The following is a 23436-nucleotide window of genomic DNA, read 5'->3' as shown; positions in this document are numbered from 1 at the left end:
GTTGCGTCAAATTATCTCCACTTACACCAGAATGGGACACTGGGAAAACGGTATGCAAACAAAAACAAAAACGTGCCAGTGTAGATGATACGGGCAATTATAACCACCAGCTACTTGTTACTCCAACACGCTCCACCTGCCACACGGCTCTGAGCAACCAGAGGGAGCCTAGAGTAATTTAGACACAGGCATAGGGACTGGATGTTGGGGTGCGGGGCAGGGGAAGGGGAGAAGTGGAAAGCAGCCATATTGTTTCCTCTGGTCCATCCGTTGACTTCTAGGCCTGCAGGTGGGGGTTGGGGAGCCCTGCAGCAGCCTCAGCTTCCATAGCTGGCCCCCCCTCAATGCACTTGCATCTGCCCCCAATGAAAAGTATCAAAAGAAATACCAGTGACCAGCTTGATAACATCCCACCTCCTCCCAGCATAAGGCGTGACACTTTTCTTTTTGTAACCAGTTCTTTGTCACCTAAGCTGCTGGTGGCTTCGACAAGCCAGCCAGGGTAACCCTAGCATCTACACTATCCCTGCAAACAGGTTTTTAATCAGAGAAAATGTGATTTCACCAGTTAAAACCCCTCAGTTTTAACCTACTTTTGACTTCAGATGAAATTTAAAACTTGTAGACATTTTCATTTTCTCCAGCGTCCATAGTTAACCTGAATGTCCAAATTGCTTTGAAGACAAACACCTGGTCCACAGCATTTGGTGACCTTGTTTTGCCCTCCCAGCCCATTCGGGACCCTCCTCTTCGTCTTCCTGGACAAGGAGAGAAAAACTTCCTTCTCAGCTTTCTTACTTATTGAATTTGGAAATTGTCCTTTTGTGAAAACCTGTCTTTTGCAAGAAAATAACTTTGCTTCTGGGTTTTCCTGGTCCCAGCTGCTGCTGTTCGGGGACATGTTTTTCTCTTTTCTTCTAGGTTTCACATACGGAAGGCGACTGCTGCAGCTGCTGTGGGCATTTTGCTCACTACGCCAGCACCACCCCACGGGAATCACCAAAGCGAAATGCAATCTCACACGGCCCCATCTGGGACAGCTGTGGTTTTGGTGCTTTTCTCCTGATCTTTAGAATTTTCTCTCTCAACTCAAAGTTATTCAAGTGTTTCTTTCGTTACTGTCAATTCCCTTCTCTAATTCAGGCTTGACTGGCGTTAAGGATGACTCTCAGTACCAAGCTTGGACTTCCTGCCTTGGCATGATCCCTGAGCAGTGGGTGGGCTCAAATTCTCCTCTCTGTAGGACTCAGCACCATCAGTGCACTTATGTCCCAGGATCTACATTCACAGAAATGTAAAATCTGACTTGGGCTTGTCGATGTGGTGAAAAGCAGCTAAAACAGGCAGGAATGAAACCCAAAACTGCCCTCTAACAAAAGACATGTCAAGCCACCTGTCTCCTTTGTGCAGCCACCAACATAACATCCTCACGGGTATAAACCCAAGGAGGCTGATAGAAAGGGGCTCTGAACCCCAATGTTGGAGCCTACAGGGCCCTGCACTCTGACATGCTTATCACATGCACTTGTGGTGGGGGCAGTGCTTGGAGGCTTTGCAGGGATGTCAGCTTGAATGTCAGGGTGAACAATGGATTTGATATAAGAGGCGGGGACAAGACTCAGAACAGTGGGAAATGAACCCCCACTTTGGGTAGTGGTAGAGCTTAGATGCCACCTGCACGCAGGCTCACCCTGACAGGGCGTCTGCAGCCCCCACCTGTGGATGCACAATCCCAAAGCTGATCGCCATCACTCTCCAACGCAGCACAAAGCAAAGGAGGAAGAATGCTCGTCCTTGGACACAGGACATGGTTTTCATACCTCTGTCTTTACCGCAGGAAACGAAACACAGGGGCTTTCCAAATAATAAAAACTGTCTTGCAGCGTTACTCTGCTTCTTGGAAGAAGTATTGTAGCGAAATATTTTAGGGTTAGAGTTGCCCAGGAATGGAGCAAGTGAGTGTCTTGGTTTCTTCTCTCCCACGTGACTGGGGTCTGGCTGTGATTTTTGAAAGTGAAAACAGTCACGAACAATGTATTGAAAAGAAGAAACAGTTTTTATTCCCTTCTCTCCTTGTCCTTTCCTCTACTTTTTATTTCAAGCTTAGATTTCCATTCTAGCCCCTTAAATACTAAAACCGGATGTATACAAATTTTATTAGTCAATTCCTTGCTATTGAAGAAGGCCCTAGGATGCTGTGAGTACGTAAATGCAGCGTGCTGTCGGCTGACTAGAGGAGACCCGTTTACATTCTGCACGTAACACTGAAAATAGATTCCAAATATAACATGTATTATGAGTGTTCACGAACGCCCCCTGATGTTCCATCATTACTGGAGTTACCTCATTGTAAGGGTGTGACCCGACTCCCTAAAACATATGGTGCCACAGACCCAGGTGACATAATGAAAAAATATTTGTTAAATCCAAAAGGTAAAAAATAAATCAATACAGTAAACTTATCTTAAAGACAAGGCTGGTTGTTGCTAGAGAGGCATGCACTTAAAAATGAATGTAGGCCTCCCCGGTGGCGCAGCGGTTGAGCGCTGGGTTGCGAAACTGCCCGCAGCCTCTGCAGCGCCGGTTCGATCCCCGGCTGCTCCCCGGCCACCAGAGGAGGGTCCCCCATGGCGCGCAGACCTCTCCTGCCGCCCGCTGCTCCCCTCAGCAGTGTCCTTCGGTCCTTCTGCCTGCTCTGCTCCCCGCTCTGACTCTGGTGGATTCTCTCACCCTCCCGCGCCTCTGACTGCACCTAGTGCTTCTATAAATAAATAAATAAATCTTAAAAAAAAAATAAAGAAAGAAAATCTTTAAAAAAAAAAAAAAATAAAAACGAATGTATGGACAGTGAGGGCATCAGCAGGTGCGCCTCCTGGTGGCCCCACACGGTGTGGGGGAGGGGAGCTTGCGGCCATCACCCCTCCCCCAGCACTTGCCTGTCTGTGGCTCATATGAAGAGGACAAGACGGGGAGGGTAAGTCCAGCCTCCAGAGAACATGGCGGTGGGGGTGGCCCCACAGGCGCCTGGGGGCAGACAGCGAAGTGACCAGCTGTTTGGGTCTGTTTGCCGAGAGCAGTTCTGTTCTCTCTTGGTCTCTCCATGGTGCGTGAGTGTGTGTGTGTGTGTGTGTGTGTAGTGTACATGGTGTGGTATGTGTGGTGTGTGTGTACGTGTGAGCACGTGGTGCATGTGGTGTGGTGTGAATGGTGTGTGTATGCAGTGTGTACGTGGTGGGGGTGTGTGAGCATGTGATATGTGTTTGTCATTTTGCCTCTAAGGACAAGTAGAACGAGAAGCGTCTCACAGGCATCAAAGTCTTAGGAATTAGGGTGACTGAAAATGGCACGAACAAAACCGTAAGTCGGCATTTACTGGCTCTTCTCCATGTCTCCTGCTACTTCACTCTGGGAGGAGGGAATCTGCTTGCAAGACTGTCCCTGCCCCTTGTCACAGCCACATGTAGCCTTGTGCCTCAGGCCACCTCTCATGCACAGCACAGAGGAGCCCTCGCCTCGGGCAAGCACCCCTGCCCCCCTCTCTGGTCCCCTCAACCTTCTTTTCCCAGAAAAGACTCGTTGTCTTTCCTCCAAATCCCCCCACGATGGCTCTTCATGCACAGGTCTGGGGGGCACAGTGAACTTTTAGGGGTTCTGGGCAGCTGCATTTTTTGGAAGTGCTAAGTTGATGGGGTCCTATTAGTGCACTGGGCGTAGAAAATGCTGCACCCTCAGAAGTTTGGGGAATGACAGGGAGACAGGATTTCCTTCCCCTTGGTTCAGTTCTCTGTGACTTCAAAATTCAATACACAAAGTTGGTTTTTTTATTTTCTTCTTTTGTTGCCAAAGAAGATATTTTAACCTGTTCTTATTAAAGAGTCAAAATAAAATGAACAGGAAGTTTAAAAACAGGTCCCTATGCCAACCTCAAGCATCAGAGGTTGAACAAGAAATATTTGCTAAATTGAATTGAATTGTGGCTCATGAGTCATTTCTCTGAGCTCAAAACTGTTCAGTCTTATTGGAAAGGTTTTGCAGATACCTCATATGAACTAGCTATGCTTGACTCTTTGGGAAAAGAAGCAGGAGAAATGATTGCCACAATTTTCAGAAATAGATAAGGGCTATTAAGTAATGCATAATCTGAACAAACCCAATGGGTCTGCAAGATCAATTTAATTAAGAGTGTAATTTCTTCCCCATAATTTAACTGAATAGTTTCACATTATCTTAAAGAGGCGATGAGCATATTTGTTAGAAACAACTTTGGGATTAAGATGATCATAAACATGAGTCAGGAAAAGGCAGGCCAACAGAGTACATGAAATGAAATAGCTCGAAATGAGCACATTTCATTGCCAGCATCCAGCTGGCCGTTCATGTTAAGTTGTCCAAGAACTGTGAGGTTCATACAATTATGAGCAAAGTTGAACAATTGTTTTTCTTTATTAAATTCCACATTTTTTCTATAATAGCTGTTCAAATTTAGCTTCTTGTTTTTCACCCCCCAGCAAGATAAGACTGCAATATTATCCAGCAATAAAAAGAAATGAGCTATCAAGCACAAAGAGATATGGAGGAAACTTAAATGCATCCTACTAAGTGAAAGAGGCCAGTTTGAGAGCTAAAAACAGTATGATTTCAATTCTATAACGTTCTGGAAAAGGCAAAAATATGGAGACTAAAAAATCAGGGGTTGTCAGGGGTGAGAGGTGAGCAGGAAGAACAGCTGGGACAGCAGGGATTTTTGTGGCAGTTGAACTATCCTGTATGATATTGTAATGGTGACTACATTATATGCATTAAATACATTATATATTTATCAAAATCCATGGGCTGTACAACCCTAATGTAAGCAATGAACTTCAGCCAATAATATTATGTCAATAATTGTGTGTCAGTTACAACAAGTGTGCTATGTTGTGGCAAGGATGACATCAAATGCTGATAACAGAGGAAAACACACGGGGAAGCAGAAGGGGGTAAGTGGAACCACCTCCCCCCAGCTTTTCTGTAAACCTAAAGCTTCTCTAAAAATAAGTCAGCTAATTAAATTTTAAAATTATAAAATCAAAATGTCAAGCCATTAATTTCCATGCGAGTAATCCATTTGCAAGACTAGGTCACTTTGTTTTAAATTAGTAACAAGTGCTCCTTTGTACCTTATAACAGCCATTCATTTGCTATTAACTCATTTTAATTAAATTACCTTACTAGTAAAAACAAAAGGTTTTACATGGTTTAGGGTAGCGTCCTATGATTCATAGTAAGAAAAATCCACAAAAAACTTAGTGATTAAAGAAATACTAGGTCTCCCCAAATTAATTTATGCAGGAGCTTTATGTAGAACCTGTGCTTATGGATGGACTTCTCTTTCCTCCCTACCAGCCACTGCATGTCCTGTATTAACCAGGATTCTGAAGCCAGGCCTGTCTGTGTGTGGGTGGCCCTGACTGTCACTGTATCAGGGTTCCAGATAACCTGGAGACCTCCACAGGTTGAAAGCTGATGAGGATGCATCTATGCAGATGGCAGGAGACAGAGCGAAAGGAGAGAGGAGGGCAGAGCACTATCAGAGACTAAACAAAGTGTCAAATAAACAGTGTCTATTCTCTTCCATAAAACAAAACAAACAGAAAAACCCACAACCAACAACCATAAGAAGAGTCTGCTCGGAACCCTGGCTCCGCCACTTGCTAGCTATATGACTTGGCACATATCGCTTTAAATCCTCCCAGTCTTTCAAGGGGGATTGAAGTAGGTACTGACTCAAAGGCGCGGTTAGTTAGCACTCAACACTCTGCTCCCTATTTTACCTGTCTAGAGGCTGTAGATGAGATAAAGGGCTGTCTGTTAAATAAAGTGATTCTAGTGACAAAGGAAGAAGGAATAATGGTTCCCTTCTGATTTATGGCTTTGCTTTCTTCTATGAGTGCAAATTTCAAATGCTAATTCCTAGGGACGATCAAGATGGGATAATAGTTTGAGCATGAATATACTTAGGAGAAGTGAGTGAATTAGCAACTAAAAATTATTGAAAAAAATGTAAGAAGATCGGCTTTCTTGGATCAGGATGCTTTATTATTTCTAACAGCTACATTTAAAAGTGAGGAAAAAAAAATCTTACTGAGACCACAGCATCTATCTTAATTCCAGAACATGGAGACGTCACACTCAAAATCCAGCTAAGCTTGCAGCCGGAAAATAAAAGTTATATAAAATATCTGTTGTAAACATTTAATGCCTTTTTTATAGCAGGATTATCCACACTCAATAGATTTTGAAGAGATGAGTAACTCATCCGAGCAAGCATTTATTTTCCGATGGCTGCTGCACTGTTCCTTCAACTGTTGCAGAGAAGTGTGCTGGAGACCAGCCTCCCGAACAGATCTCCAAGGCACTCACGCATTGGCTGAGCTGGATGCTTCTGCTCACCTTTCCCTGTGTGATCTTATTTTGTCCTTCAGAGTAGCCAATGAAGGGAGACTTGATTTCTCTTTATTCCAGTAGCTGAGCCTTCAAGGTCCCCGAGGTTTAAATCCTAAATCACTCGGAGATTACACGAGGGGTCTGTGCTGCCCAAACTCACTTCCTCCCCAACGAGCTGTGTTCTCCTTCCCGGGGTTCTAAGATCAGGGGGTGTAATATGGGAGCCACGCTTTGCGCTACAGCGGCACTGGGGATGTCCAGACCACGGGGAGAGCAAATCCTCCTTGGAAATAAAAAGTAAGAATTTTTAAGCCTAAGAGAACTATGAGCAAAAGAAGTGCAGGGGGAGGCAGGAGCACAGAGCTGTGGCCCAGACAGAGCACAGGAAGCGGCTTGTAAAGGGTGCGGGCTCTCCCCTTGTCCCCATCGAGGGGTTCTGGCAGGGGACTACCATGTAGGGGGGGGGTCCTTCTCCAACACCAGGCTGCCCACCTCCTGGGGAGAGGGAAGAAGAGGAGCCCTCACCAGCCTCTCAGCCTTGGCCCTGAGGTGAAACCCTTGAATCTGCCAGGGGCTGCCTTGGGGAGCTGACATCTTTGGGGAGGGGGCACATGACTGAGACTCGACGTCTGTCTCTAGTGGGTGCTGAGCGGACAGAGAAGCCGCGGGAAGGCAGGCAGGGGCTGGCAGGACGTGTCCCCGGAGCCAAGACTGTCCACTGACCAAACGCACATTGCAACGGCCAAGGCCAGAAGAGCCGCAGTGGTGAGAGGACGCGGGCCATGGCTGGAGGCCAGGAGGTGGTGGGCAGGGCAAGCCCAAGGGAGCGGGGCCTCCTGCGATGCTGCCAGAACTGCTCTGGAGCGGCTGCCTCTTCCTGCCCGCCCCATCTGCATTCCACAGAGCTGGCCGCCATGGCGGGGCAGGAAGCGGGGCAGGAGGCCGCTAGAGAGACCGGACATTTGGTTCCAGAGGGAGCACCCCCGGAAGGGGCTGTCGCTGCGGGCAGATCAGACGCTGCTGCGCCGGCCCAGACGCTTCCTTTGTGCCCTCGCTATCTGGAAGGAATGCGAGCTCCGCACAGACAAAGACGAGGCCTTTTCTCCCACATCCACGTTCTTTGTGTGTTCCAATGTGCAGCTCTGTGATAACCATAGCAACCTCCAACTGGGTCTCCCTGCAGCCTCACGCTGGCATTTTCCACCCTGCAGATGGTGTTATCTTTCCAGAGTGTCAATCTGATCAGGTTATTCTGATTGGAAAAAAAAAATGCTGCCATGACACCCTTTTGCCCTCAGGACATGATCACCTCAGCCTGTAAATGAATTCCACTATTTGAGGGATGTTATCAGGACCCTGCCTCACATCTGCCTTCACCCGGGACCCCAAAGTCTGGCACCTGCTGTGCCCTGAGCGCTTTTCTGGCTTGGGGGGATGTTGGGTGCAAATGCAGGGGGGATTGACTAGTGGGGTGGTGATACCCCATACATTTGGGGAGGAGGTGGGTGCTCTGGGAGGTGGGGGGCAGTTCCTGGGCTGTCCTGAGCCCCGGAGACACGATGAAGTGGCTTGATAATGTGAAGATGCTTTCTGTTTTATTTCTCCTGTCCTACTAATATTTCCTGGGGCCCTTCCCAAACACACTGATCCTCAGTCCTCAGCTCCCCGCCATTCTTACCTCCGCACCGCCTCACCCCTACCCTGCCCGGGGCTGTGAGCTCTAGCCTCCGGTTCCACCGATGGGAGGCCCCGACACAAGGCAGGTGACGACACATCTCAGTCCACTCTGGTCACGTTTTGAGAGTGAACATGGTCTAATAATCCATTCCCATCCTGGCAGGAGCAAAGGGGGGCTGCCTGCAGACGGGGACCCTTCACCCCACTCACAGAGCCTGTTTTGAGCTGAGTCAGCTCACGGCGGCTGCATTTTAAGCACTTGCCTCTTCCTCCTCCAGCTTCCACCTTTCTGAATGAAACTTGCCGTGGCTCCTAAGATTGCCCTCACATTTCCAAAGATGGTCACGAATCCTCCCACCCACGAGCACCTTTGCAGTGTGCCCCAGCCCTGGGCCCATCCAGAAGTAGAGCCTGCTTCCCTGTTTCTGGAGCATGGGCAGGAGCATGATAAAGGGTTCATGATAAAGGGCCCCAGTGCCAATTCTGAGGCGGGGTCTTAGCGATTTCCAGCTTGTGCCTCGTTCTCGGACCCTGCTTCTTGGAGCCCAGCCGCACGCAGGGGGCGCCCACGCAGCCGAGCCCCTGCTGACAGCTCTGTGAACCCTGCCGCAGCCCATGAGCTAGGCCTCTTTGGGCCATCCTGAGATCCTACAGGGCAGCTTAGACCCCATGAAGCAAAAAGGTCATCCATTCAAGCCCAGGAATTGCATGAAATAATGAATTATTATTTAAGCCACACGCTTTTGGGTGGGCTGTTACATAGCCACAGGGAACTACAACATCCCCTCCCTTTCCCCCATTTCCACCACCCCACCACCCCAGTCCTTCGCCTGGTAATTCTGGCTGATGGTGTCCCTTCCCCTCGACGGCCTTCCCTCCCTTCCTGGACGGGGCTGAATGTCCTTCCTACTTGCTCCAAAAGAGACTGTACTTCCACCTTCCAAGGATCCTGCCACTTCTGACTGCCTTGTCATCATCTTCTCTCTTCCGATGAGAACTTAAGCCTTTGAAAGGCAGAAACTGATGTTTATGATTTCTATAAAGTCTGGCACACAGCAAGCCATGACTACTTCCTTACTTAAATAATAGTGAATAAAAACAATAAATTTCGTGATGGACATATGATGTGGCAGACCCTGGCTGTTTTGAACATGAATTATTTTGTGACATAGGGACCATACTCTTCTTACTTTAGGAAGTAGGAATATGAAGCAGCAGAATGCTTTTAAGCTATAAAGTAACTCGCCAAAGTCATACCATTTCTAGGTGATTGAGTAAGAATGCAAACCCACATGTGTGACAGCAACGGCAGTTCTTAGCTGCCATCCTTGCTATCTGTCAAGATAGGTTAGGTTCTGCCATAGTAACAAGCAGGCCTATAGTCCCATTAGTTTGAGAAAGCAAAGGTTTTCTTTCTTAGCTCTGAGCGCATCGTGAGTTGACAAAGTTCTCTGTTCAGTGTGGTCACAAAGGGGCCCTGTTGATGGATCAACCACTATCATGAGGATTATAGTCCCCATCAAAGGAAAGAAAGATAACAGAGGATCTTGCACCAGAAAGTAAGTGCTCCGGCCCAGAAACTCCATGTCTTCTCTACTTATAACTTCTTGATTAGAAATATTCATTGACTGGGCACCCCTGGTGGCCTAGGGGTTGTCTCAGCATTATGAAGCTATTGGCAGCCACTGCAGCATGAGTTTGATCCCAGGCCAGCGAGCTACTCACATGGCACAGCAGACCTCTCCTGTCTCCCCACTGCTCCCCTCAGCAGTGGATTTCAGTAGATTCACCTGTTCTGCTCCCCACTCTGTCTCTGGGGAATCCTCTCCTCCAGCACCTCTGGCCTACACCCCAGTTCTTGAATGCATAAATAAATAAGTCAATCTTAAAAAAAAAAAGAAATATTCGTTGAGGAACATGCTGCTAACACAGAACACTACTTCACCAACAAAGACATATAATGTCGTTTCCTATGTGAGGAACTTGACCACAGTTCCAGAAAGTTGGGGAAGTCCTACAATAACACTCTTTATCAACAGATCATAATACTCACATTTAGATTATAATAGAAACCATGTGTGGCTACCTACAGGAATGTCTTCTCTCGGAGTGGCTTTGGGTAATGATAGTTTGGGAAATATGAGGACCCTGGACCAATATGACTTGCAAACTATATTAAATTTGAATGCTAAGCATTCATCTCTAATTTCCACACACTAGACACTGCCACTGACAAATGGCCATGGTCAGTAAAACACTGCATAGTCACTCAACGCCTCTCCAAACACAGTTGTTCAAATGCGCACAGAGAAATTACTGTCTTTTTATTGTAGACCTACTTTACTATGATTCTAGAGTACTATGATTTACAGCCATTACAGGCTAGCATAAAGAGCTAGTCTGAAAAATATTAATAAAAAGGGATTCAGAGTTAACTTTCTAAATTAAAATTAAAATGAATACGGCCATCATGAAAATAGAGGCTGTCTATTTAATAACATTGAATTTATAGTGATGAGACGGGCAGTTGATTTGACATTCCACAGTCCTATCTACAATACAATCACGGCAGCGGCTGCCACCAGGGAACTCTGAATGAGTTTCCTTTCAGTTCTCACACAGAACAAGAGGATCTTCTCTGCTTTAAATCTGCACTGCTTGCCTTTTCAAAAAAGGAAATTACTCCCAGCATACATCTTATTTTAGATTTATTCTAATTTGAGCTCACTCAATCCAGAAATCTCAAAGAATAGGACCAATTTCCATTTAGCCTCTGCTGAGTACTCTCTATAAGGAAGAGCTCACTATTTCCAAGCACAGGCCTCTGATATTTTAATTGCTCTCATTCTCCTGAAGCATGAAATTTTCTTCCTACTGGTCGACCTCAGTGCAGTAGCGGACGCCTCTCCAAGGCTTCACACTCCCTTCCTGCAGAGTTGACAAAGACTGGAAATTGATTCTCTTCTCTGAAATCATGTCTTTCTTCTGAGTAAATCTCCCTGGGTTTCTGGACGTTTCTTACAGCCTCCTCGTCTCTCTTGTCTCCTCAGAAGATTAATCTCCAACTTAAAGTGAGGCGCCTCCTTGTGGCCACAGCATCCCAGCCACGGGCTGACTGTCCCGCTCCAGACAGGCTTCTCTTGTAACTGAAGCTCAGAATTACATTTACTTAAAAATCAATCACCTCATAATGCTGGCCCTTATCAGAGTGTCCATCTACCAGCTCCTGGAGTCTCCCTACGACACAGGAGTCTGGCCATGTCCTACTTAGATGCTTTTATTTATTTATCTTTGTCTAAGTGCAGGAATTAAGTTTATCTCGATTATATTTCATCTCATTATTTTTATCCTATCTTTCTAGCCTGTCAAGATGCTTCTGAAGTGCTTTTTATCCTCCAGATAATGAAACCATCCCCTCAGCTCTGTGTCACATGGAAACTTAATAAACATTCTATTTGCGATTTATCCGCGGCATTGAGAGAAATGTTGAAAAAATACAAACCTTGGCAATTATATTTCTCTTCCTTGACCTAAAGATTTCTCGAGGGGTATTAAATCCATGACTGAAAACAGTCACATCAAGTGTGTGATGTCACTCAGTGCGTGGGTGATAAGAATGGACTTGACTGGGTCTGTGAAATCCCTCCTTTGTGACGAGCAGGGCTGGCCTCCCTCTCGAAGGACTAGGCAGCCTGACAGCCCATTCTAAAATCCTGCTAGTGGTGGGCTGGGTGCGATCACATTTTACTTCCAGAATAAGCTTCGTCCATTCCCTTTAGGACGAGCACACTTGCCCTCGAACGCCACCCTTTTCACCTGTCCTGCCCCACGTCGGGCCCTTCAAGAGCGACCAGCGAAGTCACAGCGTCCTGCAGCTCCGCCCCTTTGCCTTCCTTTACAGGGTCAGTTTCTGACCAGTCCCTACCCAGCTAAGCCCGGCGTGGGGCCTCCATCTCTCTGGGGTGAGAGCTCGGGGAGTTCAGCGGTGTCTGCCTGGAGTCCAGCCTGTCTTCCCCAGTGGACATTTACTCAGCTGGTGAACAGTCACTCGTGTCTGTCCCCCCTCCCAGGTCTAACCGCCTGCAGGGGAGGCAAATGGGACCCTATTTTACAACCAAGGGACTAGGCCCTGAGGTTCCAGTCAGGCCCAAGGAAGCGAAGTGACTGGGCAGAGCCTGGGAACGGCGCGCCCAGCCAGGGTGGGCAGGGAGCTGGCCGGTGGTCTCTAGGGAGTAGGCAGGACCCCAGGTACCCCGCCCTGTCCTTTGCAGACGCCAGGACGCCCCTCTTCTCCGCCCTGGGCTTCCTGACAGCTACAGGTGGCCTAGCCCGGCCCAGACTCGGGTCCATGTCCCTAGGCCCAGGCCACGCACCCTGGACGGCGTGGTCAGTCTCGAGGAAGTGGCTCTTGGGGCTGTTTGTCTGCAACTGTGCAGGCCCGCGCCGCGTCTGCAACTCTGCGGAGCGGGACTCAGCACTCACCCCACGTCCCACACAGCCCGACTCGGAGTTTCAGGAGGCCACGGAGTCCGCCTGTCAGGTTAAGTTCGTGAACGTCCCTCTAGGGACAGCCTAGTGCCATGGCATTAGGAGAATCAGCAGATTTGGGGGTAGCATTTGCCCTGATGGAATCACCAGGGCGCGAAGAAGCACTTGAGACTGTCAGTTACTTCTGGCTGAGCGAGACAGACATGCATGGGGGGGGGGCAGAAAAGGGGCCCTTCAGCGTTGGGGACACACCTCACGATTCCCCCAGGGTCTGACCCCCAGCAGCCAAGATTGGTGCTGACTGGTGGCTTTGGCTGCACCCCGACACTCAAGGCCACGGTGTTGATTTGCCAAGTTTTCTAACTGCTCTGTGCCTCAGTTTCCTTGCCTGTGAAATAGAGGTGATGACATTCTCGACCCCCTCATGGGATTTCTCTGGGGAGTATTGAGTGCACAGGCCTGTAGCAGGTCCTCCTACGTGTGTACCATTGTTTCTATCAGATGTTTGGTCACCTGTTACCATCTTGAGTCAAGGGCAAGCGGACAGCTTCCAGGGTCAGAATAGAATAGGAAAAGCCTTGCAGGAATAAGAAAGCTCCAGAGATAACAGCAACAAATTCCAAAAGGGACGAATCAAACACCCCAAGACTAGGGGCAACAGGACATTCTGGAACAAGGACGATAAAGAAAAGTGTGCTAAGATAAGGGCTGGGACACAGAGACTTAGTTCTGGGCACAGAGACATTAAGACAGTGAGTGAGACCACCGAGAACAAACCAATCACAGAGAGACTGACGGGGCTGGAGAATAACCAGGGAAAGAAGGTCTGTATTCCCTGAGGCACGACTCCACTGCAGCTTCCTCCCCGGGCCTGGGAGTCCTACTTTACTTCTGTTCCTTTTCTCTTTAATAAACCTTTCCTTTCTCTAAACAAACCTGCCTCTTCTCACATGCATGCTTGCCTGAGAGTCAGCGAAGTTCCTGTGGCAGCTTCATGAGACACCAGGCCCCTAGTGGCAGGGACTCAGTGCTGCCCCCGCAGCTGGGATCCGTCCTGACTGGGAGACTAGGCCTGAAGACCTGACATTTGGCATCCATCTGCCCTGACCCCAAGTGCCCTTCTCCTCAGCCTGTGCGGTACCCACCATCTTGCCATTTTCATTTTGGGTTCACAATATACCTTTTCATAGTAAAAAAAAAAAAAATTCAGTGGCTTTATGTTAACCCTTTACAAACACTTAACCAATCACATCTACAGTTGTAGACAGTAGATGACCAATCGCGACTACAATCTAGTCGGATCTACTGTGAAGATCAGGGTGGGCTGCCTCTTAACGTCCCAGCCCCCAGCAGGAGAGGCTGTCCTTCTAATTTGCAAATAACATCGGTGAGTGGAAGAGAGAATCATGTCAACATACTTAGGAAAGAAAAAGTTAAACATTGTCAATAGGGAGAAGCAGCTAACAAAGCATAAGCCAGTGCACACACTCGACACCAGGAGCCCAGAGCAGACACCTCAACTTCACTGAGTTTATGCCACACACCACAGTTGGTTCCGCTGCCATCCCTGACTGAGAAGCCCATCAATATCACAGCGTGTTTCAAAGGCAAATTAGTAGCATTAGAATATGCGATGGGAGCAATTTACCCTAAACATGATCTGATAAGGTGTGATCTCCTCCATCGGTGAGAAAAACAACACAACTTTCCTTGCACAGAGATTTTTCATCATGGAACCCAACGAGGGAAGTTTACCTGGTATTTTCAAAATCCAAATTCCTAATGTCATTTTTCTCCCAGCCACAGGAACATACATTGACTTCCCAAGCAGCACTTACCTATCACTTTTCCTAGAAAGAGCGACTTGGGAGAGTTGAAGAGTGTGTCTGACGAGCTTGGCAGGTGGTAGCTCACAGAAGGGTAATGGTCCAGCTGCGGGGAGAAAACAAGAGACACTTAGAGGAATGTCCTGCCTCGTGCTGGAACGGACGATTCCCTGGAGGATGACATCCCCCCTTCGAGTCCTGGTTTCCCGCTGGCTTCTGTCATCAGGGCTGGTTCCAGCCTGGGAAGAGGCGAGGTCCCCCTAGCCCGTGGCTGGGGTTATTTGAAGACAAGGTGAACTTGGTAGGTGAAGGCCCTTTGTGAATTGTCCTCCACCTTACACATATTTTCTGTGGGTAATTTACTTGCTTTGCTCATTTTAATAGAATAAAATCTGCTTGGTTCAATCTCTATTACTAACCGCAGATAGAAAATGCTGCATCGAGGGCAACACATTTTCTTTAGGATCTTTTTACTGTCCTGTTTCCTTCACCTTCTGCTATGTCAGCTTACAGAGCAATACTGAGCTTCAGAATGAAGGTGTGTGTATGTGCACGTGGGAATATACACATGGACACACATATACTGGGGTTGGGTAAATATAGTTTTCTTGCATATCAAATGAGGGTGGGTAATGTCTCCTTTCTGCCACCGGGCAGTGTGAACATATTGTAAAATTTTCTGGGGACACCCCACCCCCTAGTTTACCAGGCAAGAGAGCAAAGCCGGAATGGCTGGAACCGCTGGGCAAAATCTGATGCCTGCAGATAAAACCAGCCATTTTCCATGTCCGAGGGCATTCTTTGGCCAGGAAGAGAAGGAACCCTGCCTGGGCATCCTCCACATTAGTGTATCTTTAGTTTGGGACAGTCCAGGGCTGGAAGCCCCTCCTGTCAAGAATAATTACATCTTTAATGTCAAAGATTTGCAGTTCCCACCTGGAAAAATGAAATTCAAACTCGTGTTTATTGGCACAGCTCTGAGGGCTGCTTCCTGGGTTGCCATCCTCACTTTGAGGCTGCCATAAACTCTTAATCCCTCAATCGACACTTTCCGTCCAGGGGAGGGCAGGGACAGAGAACCCGGGGTTGCTTTGGGAGAGCTTGTTTTTTATTTTTGGCATGAAGGTGAGCTGGCAGGGGAGGGAGGAAAAAAGGAGCAGAGGGAAGGCGCTTCCAGAGAAGAGCCAGGAGCAGTGCATCTTCCGGGGACAGTCCCCTCCCACAAAGTGCCAACCAGAGAGCCGAACCCCAGCCTTGTCTGTCCTTTGTGTCCTTCCAAGTGTCCAGTGTGGCGCCCTGACTGTGGACTTGCAGGGTTTTCTGTGCTGCTTTCAGCCCACCTGTTCCGTAACCTGGGTTTTTCCGGAGTTGAGCAGCCGCTAAGGCAGGGGCGGGTGGGAAGACAGCAGGCAGGCAGAGCATTCCCACGGGAACTGCACACAGAGGCCCTCCCTTGGGCCTTGGCAGGCCCCACAAACAAGGCCCACCCCTGGGTCCTTGCTGCTCAGAGAGGGCGGCTCTGGGGCCCGGAGGGCACGGGAGGTCAGGAGCGAACTGACCTCGCTCACATGCTGAGAAGGAGCTGCTGTGGGGAATGATGATTTACCATTAACGATGACCTACACCTGGATCGCTAGGGTAGAAACCCAGGGCTACCTGTCCAGGCGCCCTGGCATCTCGGGAAGCTGGGGAGACCGGGCATTCTGGCAGTGCTGGGACAAAAATCCCCCAACACTGCTAAGCAAAACCCGGCAAGTTCGAATGTGATTTTGAAAAATCTTCTGTGATTTCAGGTGCACCATTAGCAAGACACGAATTCCGCTAGAAATGCTACAACTTTTAGAATCTCATACAATTATTTCTCTGGAGCAAAAGCTACTGTTTTTGCTGCTCAGTAGTAGCTGCTTTGGCGCCATCTAGTGGCGACTTTGAGGAACGACTGCTGCCTGCCTCCATTTGTTGTCCAAAGGCTCCTTGTAAACGCCCAGACACCTGGTCTGGGTGGTAATGGACATTTTTTACGTATGTTCTTTTGATATTTTTTACAAAAATTGAATGGAAGCCAACTACATAAATTACTGTAGCTTACTTTTCATCACCTAAAACTGTATTTTGAAACTCTGTGGCAACAAATACACAATTAAATCATCATGTGTCATAAGGGCCAGTGTATATATAGTACACGGTCTTTAAAAATATCAAATTTCTATATTTAGACTTTCAGATTTCTGTGTCTTTGAGCCCAGTACAGTGCTGAGCACATAGTAGGACCTCAATAAAAACATGGGGACATTTGCTGTTGCAACTCTTAAAGCAGCAGGCAGGGAAGGAAGTCAGCCTTGAGATGGGGTCCCCTGCACACAGTGGGCCTTCATGGCACTCAGTGGGCCTCTCTTTCCTTAATTCTTGTGTGATCTAGCCAGACAAGATGGGGCTTTTAGGAGTGAGCGCACAGTGAGTAAAACTCATTGTTTGTTTGATAGATTACTTTAGACTCTTCCTGTCCCTCTCGCTCTCTAGTTAATGACTTGAAACAAAGGTTGAATTTTACATTTATTGATATTAAACTTTATTTCCTTTGTTTCAAAACCTCACAACAGCCTCCTCAAACAGTTCTGAATTTTTTTTTTTTTAAAGATTTCAAAGATGCCCCATTTTATTAGCGAGAGGATACAAATCCCTTTCTACATAAGGAAAAGTATTATTCCCTATTCTAGAGTGATAGATGTGTCACTTCTATAGCTGACAGTTTTCTCTTCTACCGGTACTTTCCATGTCGGTTAAAATGTTTGTAAAGACAGTTGATGCGCTTGTTAAGGTTGTGCAGGTCATCAATAAACATTCGATTCCCAACCATTCTTTTCTTTCGGATACAACGCTGCAATTCATTCCCCTTCCAGCCTCGAAGCCATCTGGGACCTCTGATCAGTTCTTTGGGCTTTTCAAAGTTTCCTCTGTCATCTAATAACTCTCCGTGACCCTGCCTGGCTGATGTATCTATAAATGTCACAAACACTCCTAAGTCTTTATTCATTGATTTAAAAATGGTGACCGTGGATCTAAATAGACACTGATCTATAATTCTCATCCAAATCACTTGTTTAGCTAAGAAAACCCCTAGTAACACTTAGAATGGAAAATATGACAAAGGCTTCTGAAGAGGGGAAGGTCTTTTACATCCATGAGGCTGGAACCCCAGAGTGAATTAAAGAAAGGAGGGACGGAGAACTGGTCGAGTCCTCCTCACTGGTACGGGGGACACCCCAGGCTTCTCTCTCCCCTGCCCTTGCACCCTCCCTGCTGTCTGCTTTGCTCCCAGGCAGGAGGATTTAGCTGGGATTTGGGGAAAGGCTGGGCTGAGGAGCAGAGGGGGGTGGGAAACAGGAACAGCTTTGGGACCGCGCAGGTGTAACTAGGTGTAGGGTCCAGGGGCCCCCAGCAGCAATGCAGAAGCTGAAAACAGCCAGAGGACGCCCCGGGGCCTGTCGCGCCCTGCTGGGGCCTGTCCGCCCTCCTGGCCTCCAGCCCGCCGCCTCCTCCCGGCCCGTCCCGGGCCAACGCGAGCTCCCGCCGTGGCTTGCCCAGCAGAGGGCGCCGGGGCCGGCCTGAGAGGAGCTTCTAGAAGCTTCCGAGGGAGGCCCCCGGCAGGTCGGGGAGCTTCGCCCAGGGGGTGAGGGAATGGGGGGGCCCTGCCCGACCACGGCCCGGCCCCCCGCTCGGTGCCCGCGCGGCCTGGTGACGCGCTCTCTGCCAACGCGGCCCCCCTGAGGCGCCCCCCGCGCCCTGACCCGGTGCCTGTTCAGTCAGGACACACCCGTGGGCGCCCTGTGGCCCTGCCCGCCCCCCCCTTCCTGAGTGGCCCCGGGGCCGGGGCTGCCGGGCTCCCCGGAGGCTGACAACACCGTTGCCCAAAGGGCTGGAGCCTCCGTCTGTCCTTCTGGGGGTGCTCTCCCCTGTCGTGGGGCGCCTCCAGGACACTCGACGGGGCGGCCTTATATCTTAGGGTTCTCTTTATCCGAGATGCCGACATCAGCACCCCGTGTTCCACCACGTGTGGCTTCATCTCGGACGGGCCGGGCCGCTCCCGGGACCAGGAGGAGGCACGCGGAGGGGGGTGGGGGGCGTTGGCGCCCCTCAACCCCCCTCGTCCAGCAGCGCCCGCTCCGCCCGGGCGTGACAGGCCGCGGGTCCCGGGGGTCCAGCCCCCGGCAGGCCAGGAAAGGCCTAGGCAGGCAGCCGGGTTCAGAGGGGCCTTGAAGATGGGGCTGGGGGGGCGTGTGTCTGGGGCCAGAGCAGACGAGGAAGCGGCGCGGGGAGCCCTGAGCCCCCAGACCCTGCTGGGGGAGCGGCCTTGGACGACTAACCAGGGGGTCGCTCCTTCCCAGAAACACTCTGGGCCGGACAACCAGGGGCTCTCGCGCCGCCTCTCCCGCCGGACGGGGGCGCCGCGGCCCTTCCGGGGTGGCCGCGCCCCTCGGGTCCCGCCTCGAGCGCCGGGGCGCCCACGGCCCCGCGGCCGCAGCCCGCGCTCCGCAGCCGGCGCGGGAATGGCCGAACTCCCCTGCGGCCTGTGTTTTCTGTCAGAAACGCCTCCGTGAAGGAACAGCTGCCTCAGCGCAGCCCTTGGTGAGCACAGGCGGCGTCCGCGGCCGTCGGCTTCCCGCGGCCCAGCGCCGCCTCCTGGACGCCCGCGGGCGCTGCTGCCGCGACGCAACGGCCCGAACCCCAAACGCCGCCTCTGAGGAACGGGCCGGACAGGGCTGGGGACCGCGGGTCTGTGTGTGACTAGACGTGAGGAGCCAGAGGGCGACTCTAAAGCTTTGAGCATCAACAGCGACCATCACCACCCTCAGCACCTGCCCTGGGCTATGTTCTCCTTGGAATTCCAGCCTCAGGGTGGCTCCAGTCTTTATAGACTTTCATGTTGCAAATCACCTCGATAACCACAGGATTTCAACCGGGGGTTTAAATAATAATTTACACAGTAATCATCAGCTCCGCCATTTCATAAGCCACACGTTCTCTGAAGAGTTTACGGCAAAACATTTTGGCAAAATGACTTTCCAAGGGTAACACAGAAAAAAAAATATAGGTGGAAAAAGGGAGGAAGAAAACAAAGAAGAATAAAAAATAAAATTAGATGTGATTAATTCTTTCTCAGTTTAATAAACGCTTTCTTACATCCCTGAAAAACATGAATTCTGCTCTAAGTGACTGTGACATTCAGAATTGTCTGAAAGCACCATAATTAATAGAGTTGTTTGCTATTTTGGACATTTCTAGTTTTTAGATTGTATAGAACTCTGTGACTAGAGTAACTGGTATGAGCAGATAGCACGTTGCTAAAATAATGTCCTGCGAAGGCAAAAAAACTTTCTGAATGAAGGAAAAAGTATAAAGACAACCAGAGCTGAGGTCGGCCCCAGGCCAGTCTTGATTAGTCTCCACGGCCTTGACTTCTCAAGCCCTGGTGTGTTTGGGGGTGGCTTAGCCTTGGCTCCTGGTGACTTACTGAACCCTCAGTCACCAGAGCTTTAGGGGACGTCTGTGTAGGGAACCTGGGCTCGGGAAGCTGCGGCCGGCAGTGAGTGTGGGGGCTGAGGCCACAGCTTTCCTGCATGGTGGGGACAGGTCAGGGGGAAGTGGTGGCCATGCAGTGACCAGCATGGGGCCCTGACGGACTGGTGGAGATACAGGAGCTTGGTTATGTGAAGAGGAGCCCCCAGAGGAAGCCGACCACCAGTCATCCTTTGGAGGCGAGCAGGTGGGCTGCCCAAGCTGGAAGCCTCTGCGGTGCCCGAAAAGGAGATTCCAGCAGAGATGAAACACGGGACGAAACAAACCCTGCAGATGTCTGGGCCCCTGAAGTAGGGGCTTCAGAGGAGAGTGAGAGGGGTGGGGTGAGAAGAGACAGGCGTTTCCCCGTAGGGCTGCACATTGGTACCAAGACTGCGGCTTTGCCTCTGAGAGAAAGGAGGGTGTGGCTGGGTTCTGAGGGAGGGGTAACAGGTTCTGACTCGCATTTTAAACAACGGGGTGGTTGATATATAGAATGACTGCAGAATGAGGGGCCTAGGAGGCCTGTGGGGGGCCTCAGCGCTGGACAGCAGGTCTGAAAATGGAGAGAACCCCAGAATTTGGATGTTTCAAGGTAGAGTCAATCTAGATAAAATGTAAAACGTAACACCAGCTGAGAACACCAGGGGGTGAATAAAGACAGAAGAGGGAAAAGGGACTAAACACGGAGGCCAGCAGCACACCAATGGGTGGGTGTTAGCAAGGAGAGGAAGACGCAAAGGAGACTGAGCAGAAGGGCCAATTAGGTAGGGGGTCAAGGATGGAGTCCTGGCATGGGGGGATCCCAGCCCGCATGTCACTTAACGGTGGGGATCCATCCTTAGAGATGTCAGTTGTCCACTTTGTCTTGTGAGAATGTCCTTTACTGACACAAAGGTGAGATTTAGCATGTAGGGCCCGTTGCTGTCCCAAATGTTGTATGTGGTGCGTGACTGCACCTGCGTTGAACATCGTCTTCAAGTGCAGTAATGTGAGAACTGATCATTGGCCACTGTGTTTAGTAGTGAAAAAGGTCATTGGTGATCCTGGGGAGAGCAACTTAAGGAAATGGACAAAGACCCTACTAGGAATGAGTGCAAGAGAATTTATCCAGAATATACAAAGAACTCATGCTCATTATTAAGAAGGCAAACACCCCAGTAACAAAAAGGGTAAATGACTTGGACACTTTGCAAAAGACTTTACCAAGGTTAATAAGCACCTGAAGAACTGCTTGACAGGTCTCCAGGGAAACGAAAACTAAAACCAGGGTAGGTAACACTGCATGTCCACTTGAACGACTACTTACGAAGACTGACAACATCAAGTGCTGGTGAGTAAGTAGAGCAACTGGAACTCTCCAGTTTTGCTGGAGGGAACATAAAATACATCTACCTTACAAGCCATCCACTCCTTTCCCAGATATTTATATAAGTGAAAAATTTATGCACATTTTCATAAACAGGTTCATTCAATCACACCCCCAAACTGGAAATGATCCATAAGTATATCAACAATTTGAATCAATCAACAAATGGTGGCATATTCATAAATGTGATACTATGATTAAAATACAGATACACACATACAAATTAAATGCAAGTACAGTGAATCTCAGCGCCATTATGCAGAGTGAAAGGAGTGCGGTGTAAAAGATCACATTGCCTCTGATTCCATTTACATGAAGATATAAAATAGGCAAAACTAACCTGTGATTATACAGAACTGGAAATAGAAATTTGACGAGTGCTTGATTGGGGCAATGGCTGGAGGGAATTGAGAGGAGAATGATCTGTGGTGGTTCTATGTACTTTTGTCAAAACTCAACCTGTATACTTAAAATGCATACACGGTAGTGCATGCAATTTACATGTCAATAAAATTGGGGAAAAAAGACAAAATGAGGGAAGTTGATGCAAGATAAGCACAAATAATTATTTTCAAAACAAAGAAATGGGGAAAGTGGGGTCAGGAGAAAATTTTGTGCCCAAAAGTCACTCCATCATTTTAAACAGCTGAGTAATATTCCATTAAGTATACAGTCCACAATTTCTTTATCCAGTCATCTATTGATTTGGGGTGGATACATGCATGAATAGCTATTTTGAGCAATGCTGCCATGAACATAGAAGCATATGAATCTTTTCGTCTTAGTGTTCTCGTGTTCTTTGGGTAACTAGGTAGCAGTGATGTCATACAGTACTGGGGAGAATATTTAAATAGTCTGTGTCTAATCAGATTAAAGTTAAGGGCTTTACGTTCTGCACCTGTTTAATGAAGCCACATTTTCTTCTTTATCGGTTGGTTAGTCTTCCAGGTTTATGAGCCTGCTCAGATTGTGATTGTGGAGTGAATCTCAGATGGGGGGGGTGTTTCAATAAAGCAACCTCTGGTGCTTTTACTTCATTGATCTCTTTAATGCACCAGCTTCACTATTTAAATGAGTATGAGTTTGTTTCTTTAATGGTCTTTCAATAAAGCTTAAGTTGACCTGGTACCTTTTGCAATCAAGATACTGTAATGGGAGAAAATGACTACTAATAAAAATGATCTCATTTTATGTGGTTGAAAAGGTTACATTTCTATTGATTTTAACTGTGATATAGTTAAAGTCCTTGATATAAAAAAAAAAAAACCCGAGCAAACACTTCCTTTCTAGCACTGTGCCTCTATCGATACTACTTTGCCAGTGGGTGTTAGCAGCAATAACAATATCCAGGTGAGGGTCTAAAAATTGGCATTATGAGAAGACCAACTGATAAGCAAATCCTTCACATTCTGTTCCAGGTGAAGGAGCAGAAAGGTGTAAGAAAATTCTGATGTAGAGTGACTTCAGAATGTGGGGTCAATCCCCTGGGCCCAAGGTCTCCATCGCCTGACTGCTTCTGCCGTCTCATGGAAAGCAGTGAAATGTGGCTCCCTGGAAACACTGAAAGGTTTCTAAGGCTACGTTTGGAGCCTGCTCAAGAAGAAGAATGAAGGTGGGGTGGTGGTGAGGCACGGGGAATAGAAAGACTAGGAGAAATGGCACAAGAGATACAAGAGCTTCCACTTCTCCCGCGACCCAGCCCTGTGTAGCGCGTGCACCTGATGTGGTGAGTGACCTGGGGCATGGCTGTGGATCCACAATGACGCAGAGTTCATGCTCTAGTCCACCCCACTCTATAGCTGAGGAAACCGAGGCACTGGGATTGAGTTACAGAGCCTTGAGGACATGGAGATCCTGAGAGGGATAGTCTGAGAGTCGGGGTTTCTCCATCGTGGGGTCACCAAGTAGGCGGGTGGGCACGTGCAGCGAGCTCACACCACATGCCTGGGAAAGAGGGAGGAGCAAGGGCTCCATGTTGCCTGTGCCCTGTGCCCTTCTCTCCCCATTTTGTTCACCTCTCCTTTTATGGTTCTTTTGACATCAAGAGTCCTGCCCCTTTGTGCCCATCTCTGGTGCGGGACAGAGTTTAGGGCT

The 23436-nt window shown here is 48.7% G+C and overlaps 1 protein-coding gene across 1 annotated transcript in view; it reads right to left on the bottom strand.

Annotated features, from left to right (window-relative positions):
* CNTNAP2 (contactin associated protein 2) overlaps nt 1–23436 on the bottom strand; it is a 1162155-nt gene that overhangs the window by 73439 nt on the left and 1065280 nt on the right. Inside the window, exon 21 of the mRNA XM_037515219.2 lies at nt 14430–14523. Coding sequence (XP_037371116.2) covers nt 14430–14523 — 94 coding nt within the window. The remainder of the gene's footprint in view (nt 1–14429; nt 14524–23436) is intronic.

Source organism: Talpa occidentalis, unplaced genomic scaffold, assembly GCF_014898055.3.
Source record: "Talpa occidentalis isolate TD23 unplaced genomic scaffold, MPIMG_talOcc4v2.1, whole genome shotgun sequence".
NCBI classification, from domain to species: domain Eukaryota; kingdom Metazoa; phylum Chordata; class Mammalia; order Eulipotyphla; family Talpidae; genus Talpa; species Talpa occidentalis.
Note: the sequence above shows the minus strand (reverse complement) of the source record. Positions and strands in the feature narration are given on the sequence as shown.